General features: G+C 46.2%; 1 protein-coding gene across 4 annotated transcripts; it reads right to left on the minus strand.

Annotated features, from left to right (window-relative positions):
• Positions 1-5,699: 5,699 nt before the first annotated feature.
• On the minus strand, positions 5,700-12,861 carry SHE (Src homology 2 domain containing E). Of its 4 annotated transcripts, none has more exons than XM_058160799.1 (6): positions 12,218-12,861; positions 11,001-11,127; positions 9,247-9,501; positions 8,659-8,833; positions 7,717-7,836; positions 5,700-6,064 (listed from the first exon to the last, which is right to left on the minus strand). In XM_058160799.1, the coding sequence occupies exons 1-6, from the start codon at positions 12,701-12,703 to the stop codon at positions 5,872-5,874; spliced, it is 1,356 nt and encodes a 451-aa protein (XP_058016782.1). In that variant the 5' UTR covers positions 12,704-12,861; the 3' UTR covers positions 5,700-5,871. The 4 variants fall into 4 exon arrangements, with proteins under 4 accessions (XP_058016782.1, XP_058016780.1, XP_058016781.1 ...); XM_058160797.1 differs by having other exon boundaries at positions 10,992-11,127; XM_058160798.1 differs by having other exon boundaries at positions 12,212-12,861.
• Between the last annotated feature and the right edge of the window lie 1,948 nt (positions 12,862-14,809).

A 14,809-nucleotide genomic window follows, 5' to 3' on the forward strand; every position in this document is an offset into this window, starting at 1 on the left:
GCTTTCGGTCCCTAAATGAACGGTTGCAAGTCGAAGACCCACTGCATCCTAGCAAAAACAACCACGGTTCATCCGATGCTTTTAAAAGGGGGGGGGGACAAACTCTGTTTATTCCAGCCCTCCAATATGTGTGTGTGTGTGTCTCACTTCCAAGGAGGAATTTTGTCGCCCAGCATCCATCCAAATCCTCAAAAATCCGGACAGGTTGCCTTGTCACCACTAAGCCCGACTGCTTTGCGAGTGAAGAGAGCCAAACGGAGGGGAGGGGAATCGAGGGGGGGGGCTCTTTGTAATGATGCCCCCCCCTGCCCCAAAAAAGTGGGTTTATACCCTTTCGGGGCTCCTGTAGATTTAAAACACACACACACACAAGCGAAATTATTTGCAGAGTTTTGAGCAAGGGACGAGCCAAATGTTTTGTTTAAGTCTTGGATACGGGACAAGATTAAGGTGGAATCAAAAATGCACAAGTTCTGGTCCTCCAGGCCCACCTGACAGGAGGTGTTTTCTTCTGGGGGTTTAAGGCCTATGGGGGGGGGAGGGAGGGAGGGAGGAGGGGCTGCCCCTGAAGCGTGAGAAAAGGATCTCAAGAGGAAGACCAACAGTTGAGCAACGGGAGCAACCAACCGGAATGAAAAAACTCAGCAGGTGGCGAAATCTGCCATCCGTTGTCCTCTGGGTTTTTGTTTTCTTGTTTTGTTTTGAATTTGGGGTGATGCCTGGCGAGAACGGAAGCAGGGTGTGGGGTGTGTGTGTGTGTGTGTAGGGGGGTCGTGTGGAGCAAACCTTCTTCCTTGCCTAACATGGGGTTTTTTTTTTTGGTGGGGGTCTTAAACAGTGGTGAAATCCAATTTTTTTTACTACCCATTCTGTGGATGTGGCTTGGTGGGTGTGGGAAGGATACTGCAAAATCTCCATTCCCTCCCCACTGCATTGGATTGAGTTGGATTGGGCTGGGGTTGGGGTGTGGTTGGGATTAGGATTGGATTGGATTGTGGTTGTGGTTGTGGTTGTGGTTGGTTTTGGTTGGGTTGGGTTGGGATGGGATGGGTTGGATTGACTTGGGTTCCATTGGGTTGAGTTGGATTGGGCTGGGATTGGGGTGTGGTTGGGATTGGGATTGGGATTGGATTGGATTGAGTTGTAGTTGTGGTTGGTTTTGGTTGGGTTGGGTTGGGATGGGATGGGATGGGTCGGATTGAGTTGGGTTGCGTTGGGTTGAGTTGGATTGGGCTGGGGTTGGGGTGTGGTTGGGATTGGGATTGGGATTGGGATTGGATTGGATTGAGTTGTAGTTGTGGTTGGTTTTGGTTGGGTTGGGTTGGGATGGGTTGGGCTGGGTTGGGTTGGGTTGGGTTGGGTTGGGTTGGGTTTGTATTGGGTTGTGTTGTGTTTGGGTTGTGTTCTCTTGGGTTGGGTTGTGTTGGGTTTGTATTGGGTTGTGTTGTGTTTGGGTTGTGTTCTCTTGGGTTGGGTTGGGTTTGTGTTGGGCTTGTTTTGGTTTTCAAATCCTAATCCAATCTTCCAAGCTGATGTCATCTACCAACAATCAGCACAAGTTGAAAATCCTTGCCAAATCCTATAAAGGAACAAAATACAACGCCACAATGCTCGGAGCTTCTCTAGGCTAGGGACATTAAAGCAGTGGCAAAATTTATCCTTTTGAGCAGTAGCTGAAATAAGTTACCTCTTTCCCACCTCAAGAGAGAGCTGGATTCCTTAGCTTTCTCTTATTTCTAATAAAAATAAGAATTTCTTATAAATAAGAATTAGAAATCTTATTTCTAATAAGGATAGCTTGACTCCCTCTTCTTTTTCAGGGGCTGCCCCAAAGAAGAGGGAGTCAAACTATTCTCCGAAGCACCTGAGGGTAGAACATGAAGCAATGGGTGTAAACTCATCAAGGAGAGAAGCAACTTAGAACTGAGAAGAAATTTCCTGACAGTTAGATCAATTAACCAGTGGAACAACTTGCCACCAGAAGTTGTAAATGCTCCCACACTGGAAGTTTTTAAGAAGATGTTGGACAACCATTTGTCTGAAGTGGGGGTTGGACTAGAAGACCTCCAAGGTCCCTTCCAACTCTTGTTATTCTGTTTTCTGTTTTTCTCTCCTGGTAAAAAAAAAAAAAAAAAAAGTTGAGTTTAGCATTCAAAGCTGTTAAGTTAAAAATGGTCCTTTTTACCCCAGGCCGTCAAATAATTCAAAATCAAATCTCTAGAATTCTGGGTGTTTGGACCTCTCCCCCTAAATGTCGATGGCCCCCAGATTTTTCTCTACATTTTCAAAACAATTTGCAGCAGTTTGGAGGCCAACCGGGGAGAGAGAATGGCCCGATTAATTAATTAATTTTTTTTAAAGAAAAAAATCTTTTTTTTCCCCTCCTGGCTCTCAGTCAAGATTTTGAGCCGTGGGTTTATCTCGCCACCGGAAAACCATCGCCAAGATGGTGTTAAAATTTTGGGTTTTTAAGCTGAGCCTTTTTTTTTTTTTGTGGGGTGGGGGAAAAAGGAAACGAAACCTAGAAGGCAGAATTTTTTTCTGATCGATTTTCATTCGAAGCTGAAAAATGTACATTTCAGAAAAATCTACATTTTAGAGAAAAAGCGGAATCTCTCGGTGATCCCCAGAGCAAAACTTGGCAGAGTGGAAGTCGCTTTGGAATGGGACGCCCCCTGAGAAAAGAGAAAGGGTCCGTCTGGATGGCCTCAGGGGTCCCCCAAACGCTCAAAATTTTGCAATTTGACTCTTTTTGGGGTTTATTCGTTTGTTTTGCAGTTGGTTTCCTGTCTAAACCGGGTTTCGGAGTTCGTTCACTCCTTGCTTCCTCTCTGGAGGCAGACACATGGCAACTTCCCCTCTCGTGTCACAATTCTCAACTTCCCCCAAGTTCCCGTTTGTGACATTTCTGACAAAAGACACACAAACACACACACACACACACACACAAACACCAGAGCCAGAGAGTTGACGGTGTCAGACTCAAGAGCAGAAAATGCAAACGAGAAGGGGGAGGAAAAAAAAGAAGAGAGAAAACGAAAGAGAAAAAAGAAGAGGAAGGAAATTGGTTGCGAAAATTTTATTTTATTTTTAAATGGTTGGGAGGTTTTTTTTACAGCCTAGGCAAAGACAACGATTCCATCGGTGCTGAAGTTTTCCAAGTGTGATGTTTGGTGTGGAGATTTAATTTAATTTAAAAGGAAAAAAAAAAAGAACATGCGAAGATTTTTTTTTTTTACAAATTCCCACCCACCCCTTAACTGAATTTCAAAAAGAAAACTTATTTGTTTTTATTTTATAAAACTGCCATCCTGCTTGGCAAAGATCGGGACAAGGATGTAAAGTCAAAATACTTTCTATCTTATCTATATCTATATCTAACTTTGTTTTAATCAGAAAATTTTTTTTTGCAGCGCATTTAAAGATGCAAAAATGATTTTTTTAAAAATGCTAGCTGTAGTCTACCTTTTGGCCACACGACAGCAGCATCACTCTATTTTAAAGAGATTTTCATTCCCCCTCCTTTTTTTTTTTGATCAATTTTGATCTTGGGGGGGGAAAAAATCTGAGAGTAGAACGCTTTGTTTTTATAATCTTCAATTTACAGAGGTTTTTTTTTCCTTTTTGATCCATTACTCCTGTTTTGTGCTGAAAAGTTAGCTTGTGAGATGTTTAGCTTTTAAAAAAAAGAAGAAAAAAAAAAGATTCCAGACAAAGGGCACTTTGGAGATGTAGAAATTTAGTCTTTTAAACCTGACTGGATGGAATTATTTTTCCATTGTATCTGATTTATTCTTATTTTTCCTTTCCTTTCCTTTCCTTTCCTTCCCTTTCCTTCCCTTTTTTTCTTCCTTCCCTCGCCTCCTCCCCTTCCTTCTTTCCTCCCTCCTTCCTTCCCTTCCCTTTCTCTTTCTTTTTTCATCCCTCCTTCCATCTCTTCCTCCCCTTCCTTCTTCCTTTCATTTTCTTCCCTCTCCTCTTTCCTTCCTTCTTTCTTTTTCATCCTTCCTTCCCTCTCTTCCTCCCCTTCCTTCTTCCTTTCATTTTCTTCCCTCTCCTCTTTCCTTCCTTCTTTCTTTTTTCATCCCTCTCTTCCTCCCCTTCCTTCTTCCTTTCTCTCTCTCCCTCTCTTTCTTTCCTGCCCCAAATCCCTCCCCTTTCATCCATTTGACACCAAAGTCTGAATTATCCGTTTCGCCTGTTCTCTGACTTCAGAAACCAGTATCCTCCCCACCCCCTGCTCCAACAAAGACAATGTTGCACAACCCAGAAACCCCGCGTATGCCCAGAGGTACTTTCCCACAATGCCCCAGGAACCCCAGCAGAAGCACCGTGGGCAACCGCTGCAGCAGCTAAGCCACGATTTAGAGTTTGCCCCTGAAAAAAAAACACGCAAAACAACTAAATAAAGATCTCCATCAGTGTCAGCCTGCACAGAAAGCCAGACGGGCGCCACGGGCTTTGTCCAGAAACCGAACCCGTCTCTTTTAGATTGGGAGGGAAGGAAGTTGAAACAATGCTGGGATTTGATCCTGCCAGGAGAGGAAACCGGGTGGGCGGGTGCCCAGAGCAAAGGGCTGATCCGTTTTTCAGATTGACTCAAATCCAGTTTTAGCCAAAGCCACCAAGCAGCCAGCAAACTAATTATTATTATTATTTTTTTAAAAAGGGGGTTTTGTCGGAAAGCAGCTGATTTTTCTCCTGCGTTTTTTTAAACCATGATGGAACCAGGATAGATCAGTGTTTCTTGGGGAAACCCAAGTCGCTCTCAAGGGTCCCTGAAATCAAGCGGAGGTCTGGCTGGAAAACTTTACTTCTATTTTTTGCGTCTCTCTTGAACCCCTTCTTCCCCCCCCCCCGCCCAGCCCTTGAAACGCCTGCTTTTAATGGGGATGGGACACCACCAAGAGATCTCACGGAAAAACGTCTGGCGAAGCACTTCTGAATTGCTGCTCGCAAACGGGGCTGCGAAGTCCCTAGGAATCCACTCCGCTTTTGCCGCAGTTGCTAAGCGAATCACACGGTCGTTAAGCAAATCCATTCGTTTTGTTTGTTGGAAAACTGGGTGCGTAGGCCGCAAACGGGGATCAGGTGACACACACACACACACACACACCCGAGTTGCTGCAACCATCATAAATATTTGCCGATTAACAAGCGTCCCAATTTTTGATTCTGTTACGAGAATGCTTCAACGGTCGTAAGTGCGAATAAGGGTCATACAAATCTTTTTTTTTCAGCACCGTTGTAACTCCGGATGGTCACTAAACAAGCGATTGTCAATGGAAAACCGTCCGTGATGCTTATCGTAGAGCGGAGCTAAGATGCTACAAAAAGAAATCGAAACTCAAATTTTGAGCTTTTTTAATTTGATTTCTGGAGGAACACCAGATCCCTAAGAAAACCCTTTAAGAAAAATAATAATAATAATAAATCAAAACCTCCCAGTTTAGCCCAAGCAAAACCACTTTGCTTTTCACAGCAATTGACTGGAATTGCTGGGATTTTTCTTTTCTTCTCAATAAATCTCGTTAAAGAAAACTCCGAGAATTTGGCTCGAAAAAGACACCGGGTAGGTCTGACGCAGCTACGGACCGACGGTGTTCCAATTCCACGGCTATCAATTCAGCGGCCAGCAAAAGGGCGGTGGGGGGGGGAACCCAGCCCCCTCTGCTCTATCCCCCTCCCCAAAAGTCCAATCCTACTGCATCGGGAATAAAATTTGCTGGAGAAGGAAGAAAAAGATGGACCGACATTTCCGGCCGAAGCGAAGGCTCGCCGAGGCCGCCGTCGACTGGAGCGACTGTCCGGTTGTCCACTGCATTTCCCCAGTCGGTACCGCCGTTCCCAAACTGGTCTAAAATGGGAGATTTAAGGGACCTTGCTTGGAATCGAGACCGGATAACGGAGAGTCATGTGTTCGGCTCCTTTGAAGGGGAGCTTTTCGGTTGAATAGTAGCCAACTACTTCGGAGACGGTGTCGAAGAGGCCGCCGGCTTGGTCCAGAGTATATTTATGGTCCTTCGTTTGGGCCACGATGATGTGGACGCAACCCTGGCTGGTCCTGGGAGATGGAGATGGAGAGAGAGAGAGAGAGAGAGCACACACCCCCCGCAAAAAAAAAAAAGAATATTAGTTAACACGACCCTGGTTTCTTTGTGAAAAACACTGGAGGTTTTTTTTAAAAAAGAGATTGGACAACATTTGGCTGAAACTGGATAGGGTTTCTTGCTTGAGGAAGGGGGTCAGACTAGAAGACCTCCAAGGTCCCTTCCAACTCTGTTTATTTATTTATTATTTATTTATTTATTTTTATTTTTCATATTTATATACCGCCCTATCTCCCTAAGGACTCAGGGCGGTTCACAGGCAATTAAAATACATATAAATACAGATTAAAAAACAACGATTAAAAAACTTATTCTATTGCCAAATTATTATTATTATTAATAATAATATTAATATTATTAATGTTATTCTGTAATCCCAGGCAAATTAATCAGTAGCTCCCTCCTGAAGTTTTGGGTGCCCCATCGTTGAAAGTTTTTAAGAAGAGATTGGACAAAACGGGAGACGGTTTGCTGCTTGGGCAGGGGGTTGGACTAGAAGATCTCTGAGGTCCCTTCCAACTCTGTTATTCTATTGTTCCCTTATTCTGTTGTATTTCTGTTACCGAGCCGTCCAGGTTATATATTTTTTTTGGGGGGGGGCTGCTTTTGAAAGAGGGGGTCCAACCCCCACCCACCCCCGTTTAAGAATTCTGCGTCTTTTTAAAGCGTCCTTTCTTTGGAAAAGAAATGCTTACTCTTTAACGCTTCCTTTCTTTTCTTTAAAGGAATCCTTTCTTTTGGAAAAGAGATCCTTTCTTGTTAAAAGCATGTTTAAATGGGATGTTTTTAATTTTTATTCTCCAAGGGGGAGGGGATGGATCCAGAAGCCCCCACCCCACCCTCCACCTCCACAAATATCCGAAAAGGGAAGAGGGAGACTCAGAAAGGGAGAATCTGTTTTGAGTGGGCTGCCCAGCCTTCCTTCCCACTTAGCTGAGCTCCCGGGTTCTCAACTCTCACACACAATCGCACACAATCGCACACACACAAGTCCCCTCTCTTGTTTTCCTTGATTTGTTTCAAAGTCCAGCGTCCTGAGGAAGGAAACTCGGTCACGCCCAGCCCCGGTTTCGAGCCAGGCGCAGGGAGAGAGGAGTCAGAATTTAAAACAAATAATAATAATAATAATAATTTTTTTAAAAAAAACCACCAAAGGGATGGAAGGGCCAACCCAGAGAACCCTCGACTTACGACTACAACCGAGCCCCAGCTATCCGTTGCTAAGTGAGACAATTAAGTGAATTTTGCTGCATGGCTGGCCATCGTCGTTAAGGGAATCAGCACAGATGTGACGTTAGGAGCAGTTCGTCGTTCGACGCATCCGGTGTTTCCCCCTCGACTCGGCTGGTCGGACGGTCGCAAAACCGAGGACCCCGGGACGCGACCGCCGTAAATACGAGTCGGTTGCCAAGCGTCTGAATTTCGAAACCTCCCCTGCTACAATGATTGCAAGGGTTTTTAAAAAATGGTCCTAAGTCACTTTTTTTCAGGGCTGTTGTGACTTCGGTCACTAAATGAAGCGTCGTAAGTCGAGGACTACCTGTAGGCACATATTGGCAGGGGTCTGGACTCGGTTCCTGAGCCGAGCAGGGTTTCGGTCACTCACTTGAGGGCGATGGAGTATTTGGTGGGGCCCATTTCGCTGGTGCGGACCAGGTAGCCGGCCTCCGGACACGGCTGCAGCCGGCTCTCGGCCTCAGCTCGGGTGATGGAGCCATGGAACCATCTGCAAGGAAGGCGAAAATGGGATTTTCCCATCCGGTCCACGCTCTTTTTTGCGGAGGTCATGCAGAGCAGGTAATTCCCACAATCCTCAGCTGACTGGGGAATTCTGGGAGTTGAAGTCCACCCCTCTTAAAGCATGCTGGCTGGGGAATTCTGGGAGTGGAAGTCCTCCCCTCTTAAAGCATGCTGGCTGGGGAATTCTGGGAGTTGAAGTCCACCTATCTTAAAGCAGGCTGGCTGGGGAATTCTGGGAGTGGAAGTCCTCCCCTCTTAAAGCATGCTGGCTGGGGAATTCTGGGAGTTGAAGTCCACCTATCTTAAAGCAGGCTGGCTGGGGAATTCTGGGAGTGGAAGTCCTCCCCTCTTAAAGCATGCTGGCTGGGGAATTCTGGGAGTTGAAGTCCACCTATCTTAAAGCAGGCTGGCTGGGGAATTCTGGGAGTTGAAGTCCACCCATCAAAGCATGCAAGCTGGGGGATTCTGGGAGTTGAAGTCCACCCCTCTTAAAGCATGCTGGCTGGGGAATTCTGGGAGTGGAAGTCCACCCATCAAAGCATGCAAGCTGGGAATTCTAGGAGTTGGGATTCCATCCATCTTAAAGCATGCAAACTGGGGAATTCTTGGAGTTGAAGTCCACCCCTCTTAAAACATGCAAACTGGGGTATTCTGGGAGTTGGAGTCCACCCATTTTAAAGCATGCAATCTGGGGGATTCTGGGAGTCAGAGTCCACCCCTCTTAAAGTTGCCAAGACTAAGACACAGTTTGAGGACACAAATAGATAAGATTTAAGAAGGACGCTAGACCAGATCCCGGGTGTCTTACGGCTGTTTCTCCAAGACGAGGGCAGAATCCACCGGTTCTCCATCCATCCCCGGTTCGATTCCCGTGGGAGGCTTCCCCTTCTTGGAGGGCCAGTTTTTCGGGCAGGGTTGAGGCTGGGGTGGCGAGACCACCATCTCAGCGGCCGTCACGACTTTCTCCGAACCCTCAAACTGCACTGGAAGAGAGAGATGCAAAGATTGTGAAAGAGGGCTCCCCTTTTCAGGCTCGGCCAGACTCGGCTGACCTCCTCTGCAAACAAACCAGGATGCGAAGCCACGTTCGGGTTTGTTGATGGCTCAGGATATGAACAAGCCGAGATTCCCCGGTTAGACACCAATGATGCAAAAACGCGAAAGTGGTTTCGATCCCAAACACATTGCCGACCAATGAAAACTCGGGCAAAATCGTTAGCCAAATTTAAACGATAAGTAAACCAGAATTTAAACGAATTGCCCAAGTGCTTCCAAATTTATCTTTCTTACTTCTCTCTGTTCGAACTGATCCCCTGCAGGAAAATCTCCACTGGACCAAAATCTATATTTTTGTGAGACACGATCTGCCCAATTTTGGCACCCCTCTTTTCCTTACCGGAGAAAACTTTTACAATCTGGTCTTTCTTCCATTCCCAGGGCTGCTCGTACTCGGCCGGTGGCCGTTCATCACTCGAAGGGAGGCGTATCTCGAACTTGGAGCCCGTCTCGGCCAGTTCGTACGGGGTGTCGTAAAGCTGCAGGGGTTTGGAGGCTGGGGCTTTGACCCCCGGGTCTCCCTTAGCTCCTGGCTCACCCAGAAGCTGGACAGCTTTCCCCACAAAGGGGTCTTTCGAGCCCCGTCGTCGGATTTCTACAAGGAAGGACAGAGGGGTGGGTGAAGACATGGGTGGAAATATGTTTATCGGGTGCTAAGAGGGTGTGGTTTTTTCATTTAATATAAGTTGAAGAGAGAGAGAGAGAGAAAGAAAGAAAGGAAGGAAGGAAGGAAGGAAGGAAGGAAGGAAGGAAGGAAGGAAGGAAGGAAGGAAGGAAGGAAGGAAGGAAGGAGGAAGGAAGGGAGGAAGGAAGGAAGGAAGGAAGGAAGTTGTCAGGTTTCCAAGTAACACCCCCAATGAAATCAAACTAGGTTAAAATATAGCTTCCAGGCCTGACAGAAGGAAGAAGAAGAAATAAGAAAGAAAGAGGGAGAGAGAGAGAAAAAGAAAAAGAAAAGAAAAAGAAAAAGAAAGAAAGAAAGAAAGAGGATGGAAGGAAGGAAAAAACAAGCAAAAAGGAAAGAAAAAAAGAAAGGAAGAGAGAAAGAAAGAAAAAGAAAAAACGATAGATAAATGATATACTTTTAGGGAGTGAGTGAGTGTGAGGGAAGGAGGGAAGGAAGGAAGGAAGGAAGGAAAGAAAGAAAAAGAAATTCTGATGTTTTTATCGCAGTTGTATAACCAAATGTATAAATTAACGTCTTTCCTTTTCTGCTCTAATCCCATTTTTGTTCTCCGCTCACCCAAACCATAAACAATAACTCCTTTTTTAAAGGAGCGAAACAAACCCACTACAGCGTTCCTAGTCCTCATGAACCTTAGCTCACGCCTTTCCTCTGATCAAAGCCGGGGCCCCTTTCTTTATCCCTTCTCACCCCGTTTACTTTGCAAGGCGTTTCCTTTCGTGAAAAACAAGAAGGACTCTTTTCAACAACCAAAACAAGGGACACTCTGCATAGGCTCAGAAACCCCGGTTACACACACCACCAAGCCCGGTTTGCAAGGAGGACTCAAAAACCGAACCAAACCCGGAGGCTCAACCAAAGGAGCACAAATGGGCTGAAAATTTTAAGACCGGCGGGGGGGACATCAATTCCCCCCAATTGCTTCTCGTCTCATCCGTGTCTCCTGCCGATATAATGGCCTGTTTTTATTCCAACTTCCGGTGCTAAAATTTCCTGTTTTTCCACTACAGGCTGTCTCGGCTCTGGGTGGGGAGTTCTAGTTACACCGGGCAAAACTCCAGCTCATTTTGTGTGAATTTGGCATTGTTGCCGCTTTTCGCCGCCGCCGCGCGTTGCAAATGTCCGATGATCTGGAAAAATTACGTCTCCCGCTCTTCAGCGTCAGAAGGCGGTTGGGTGGGGGATTTAAAACCAGGTTAAAATTTGGGGTGGGGGTGTCAAAGAGGCTACTAAGCATGGAGGGGCTGTCCTGGACTTACAACCGTCCATTTAGTGACCGAAGTTACGACGGTAACTTTTTTCTGCCGTTTTGCCCGAATATTTGATCCAGTGAGGGGTGGGGTGGGGGGAAGGTTAAGGAGCAGAGTTCGAAAGCAACCTTGATCTCTTCTGAAACAAACCATGATTACCGGTTATCATCTGTTGCGCGTCGTACGGCTCCATGTAGCCGTCATTCTCTTCCAGTCTTTCAGCATCTCGTTGGCCCTTAGTCTGTTTGGCATCGTAAGGATCGGCGTAATCTTCCAAAATGATAACCTGCCCAAAAATGGATTTAAAAATAAAACCATCATTTTATAGCTTATTGATTAAACTTCCGTGCCGCGCAACTGTCCATCCAAGCGACTCTGGAAGGCTTAAAATAGTTTATATATATATATATATATATAAAACATTGATAAAGACCCATAAGAAATTTCTCTTTGGGCATCTACTAGATTTAAACTCCCCTAAATCCTTAAAATATAAATTTTGAACCCTTTTCAGATTCTTTCAATCCAGGTTCTTTCAGTGTGCAAACTGTTAACATGGGCTGAGAATCCTGTTTGAAATACTACATTTCTCATCAATCTATCAATCTATCTATCTATTTATTTCTCTTCTTTCCTTCTTTTTCTTCTTTCCTTTTTCCTTCCTTCCTTCCCTCTCCCTCCCTTCTCTCTCTCCCCTCTTTCCTTCCTTCCCTACCCACCACCCTTCTCTTTCTTTCTTTCTTTCTTTCCTTTTTTTCTTCCTTCCCTCCCTTTTTCCCTCCTTCCTTCCCTCTTGCTCTTTCTTTCTTTCTTTCTCTTTCTTTCCTTCCCTCCCTTCTTCCCTTCTTCCTTCCCTCCCACTCCCTCTCTTTCTTCCCTCTTTCTTTCCTTCCCTACCAACCTCCCTTTTCTTTCTCTTTCTTCCTTCCCTCCCTTCTTCCTTCCTTCCTTTTTTCTTTTTCTTCCTTCCTTCCTTCCTTCCTTCTTTTTCTTCCTTCCTTCCTTCCTTCCTTCCCTACTTCTTCGCTTGCAGTCTGGCTGAAGAAAATTAGAAAGAGGCTTCAGACCAGCCATAAACATTGTTGGATCCTTTTTCTCCAAAACTGGATTTTGTAAGATCTCTTCACCGTCTTCCCAAATGGGAAGCAGAGGATCCCAATTTTTAAACCAAAGCCCACAAAATCAACTGACGGCAAAACTTTTTTGGTTAAAAAAAAAAAAAAAATTCCTACCATTTGCTCGTCTTCCTTCCAAACCGGACCCCCATTTAAAAAAAAAAAACACCTCCAACGGATGGCAAAGGCAACACACACACCCAAACCCCCTTCATCTTCCAAAACCCCCCAGAAAGTGGCAAACCGTAATGGTACCTTTACCGTTTCTTGCTTGGGCTTCTCCGGTTCGGCCGGCGGGACCGGATTGGGATTGGGGGCTGCTCCTGAAAAGTTCTTCGCGTTTTTCTCCTGGGCGTTGACTTTGATGAGACGATTGATGTACCCCCCACAACTGGGGGTTCCTTTGGGGGCCCCCCAGCCGGGATCCTCCGGGGGGGGCCCTTCCACCCGCGAATTCTTGCGCATCTTCCCCGCGGCGGCTTGCAAAAGTCCCTGGAGATTGTCTCGGGATAACCGGCTACTTGTTCCATCTTTCCCGGGTGCCAACGGAGTCTTGGTGCCAACCAGCTCGGTAGCCGAGTTCTTCCGGTTCTTCCCGGGCAGCGATGCCAGTCCGGCTTCGGCCGATCCGACGTTTTTTCGGGCACCGGCGCTGGATTTGCTCACATGATGCCCGCTGTTGGGTTTTGGACGATCCGAGACGGTTTTGAGGTTGGCGGGGAATTCTTTGAACCACTTGGCAGCCATGGTGCCCGGACGAAGTCAAGAAGGCGCCCCCCCACCCCAATTTTTTTTCCTGGGGTCCCCAGTCCACCCTCTAGCACCCCAACTGGGAAGCTGCACCCCGCTTGCAAACTGAGAAAGCCAAGTCCAGCAGAAGGAAGGTCCCCAAGGCATACCCCGGATTTGGGACCCCAGGAAGAACCCCCCCAATAACGGGGCTCTCTGCCTCCCCCCCCAGCACCTCCTGCCTCCGATGGACCCCCCCCTACAGACCCCCCCTACAACGGCATCAAGAGCGAGGAAAAACCCCTTTTCCGATGCTTCATAACCCCAAGACTATTTGCGTACCCCAAATCTCAGCATCACTCTCGGTTCAGCCGAAACGAAGATCCATTTGGCTGGACTTTTTCCGGAGTTTTGGGAAGTTGGAAACTGCAATAAAGGGGAGGGGGGGTGGGATAAACCAGCAAGGGGAGGGGGGTTTTGTCATTTAAAAATAGGAAGAAGAGATGGAAGGATCTGGAGGGGAGGGAAGTAGGGGGCTAGCTAAATCGAACCCCGTTTTTCTGAGCCAGTTTCGGTGGCTGAGCGCCCCTGATTTTAAATGCTGGAGAGTGGGCTTTTTTTCTCCCCGGGTGTAGAGGGCAAACAAAGGGGGGGGGTTGCTTCCCCCCACCTACCCAAAATAGAAATGCATCAGGACAACCCACCCACCCACCCACCCGAATCTCAGGGGGTCTCCAAAGCGGAGGAGATGGGAGAAGGGCTCTAAATGGGGGGGCTGTCCCTCCCAGATCCTCCCCCTCCCCAAAGCCTCTTTCCCCAGCCCAGGGGTGGGGGAAGACCCCCCTCCCTCTTCTCCAGTTGCAATTCCCCGCCCCCTACCCCCCACGCGCGCAATCCTGTGCGAAGAGTTGGCTTGAGCTTCGCGCAACTTTGCGAGCTTTGCTCTGGCTCGCGCAGGGAGGGAGGGAGGGAAGGAGGGAGGGGGCGGCCTCCCCCGCCCAGATCCGGAGAGGAGGGGGGGGCTTGGATGAGGCGGGGGCGCGCAGATGGGAAGCGCGGGCGCGCGCAGGGGCTGCGCCAGACCCGCGCAGCCTGCTGAAATAAGAAACTTTGCAAACTAATATAAGGGGGGGGAAAAGCTAAATTAATTATCATTTTTTTCTTCCCAGGATATCAAATTGGATGCAAGTATTTCAATGGTATTTTTGACTCCCCCCCCCCGTTCTTTAAAAAAAAAAAGCCATTTTATTTGGAACGCGGCAGGGGGGCGCTGGAAGCTACATGGTGAAAGGGGCAGGGGAGAAAATTAGAGGAGTGGGAAGGGGAAGCTTCCCCCCACTTCCCCGGTCACGGGACGCGTTTTTATGCACTCTTATTTATTCGCTGAAGACTTTTCGTGGGTCGCGGCTTGAGTTGAAAGCAGAATTCGGTTGTGATGCTTCGGGCGGCCGCCAGGCGGCGGTAAAGCGTTGCTTTTTTTTTTTGCCCCCTGGCAGCTCCTGGGTATCTTCTCTCTCTCTCTTGCTAACTATATCGATCTAATCTATCTACCAACCTACCTACCTATCATATCAATCATATATCTATCTCTAGCTATTCATATCAATTATACCAATCATTATCTATCTATTGCTAACTCTATCTATCTATCTATCTATCTATCTATCTATCTATCTATCTATCTATCTATCTATCTATCTATCTATCTTCTATATTGCTAACTATATCTGTCTCTCTCTATAATTATTCCTATCAATCATATCATTATCTATCTTCTATCTATTGCTAATTATATCTATCTATCTATAATAATCATATATCTATATCTATCTATTCATATCAATCATAATCTATCGCTAACTATAACTATCTACTATCTATTGCTATCTATCATCTATCTATTGCTATATATATCTATGATATCAATCATATATCTATCTCTTCATATCAATCATTATCTTCTATCTATTGCTAATTATATCTATCTATATCAATTATATATCTATATCTATTCATATCAATCATATCAATCATAATTTAGCTTCTATCTATTGCTAATTATATCTATCTATGATATCAATTATATATCTATATCTATCTATTTATATCAATCATAATTTATCT

The sequence above is a fragment of the Ahaetulla prasina genome, chromosome 17 (assembly GCF_028640845.1).
Source record: "Ahaetulla prasina isolate Xishuangbanna chromosome 17, ASM2864084v1, whole genome shotgun sequence".
In the NCBI taxonomy this organism is placed as follows: domain Eukaryota; kingdom Metazoa; phylum Chordata; class Lepidosauria; order Squamata; family Colubridae; genus Ahaetulla; species Ahaetulla prasina.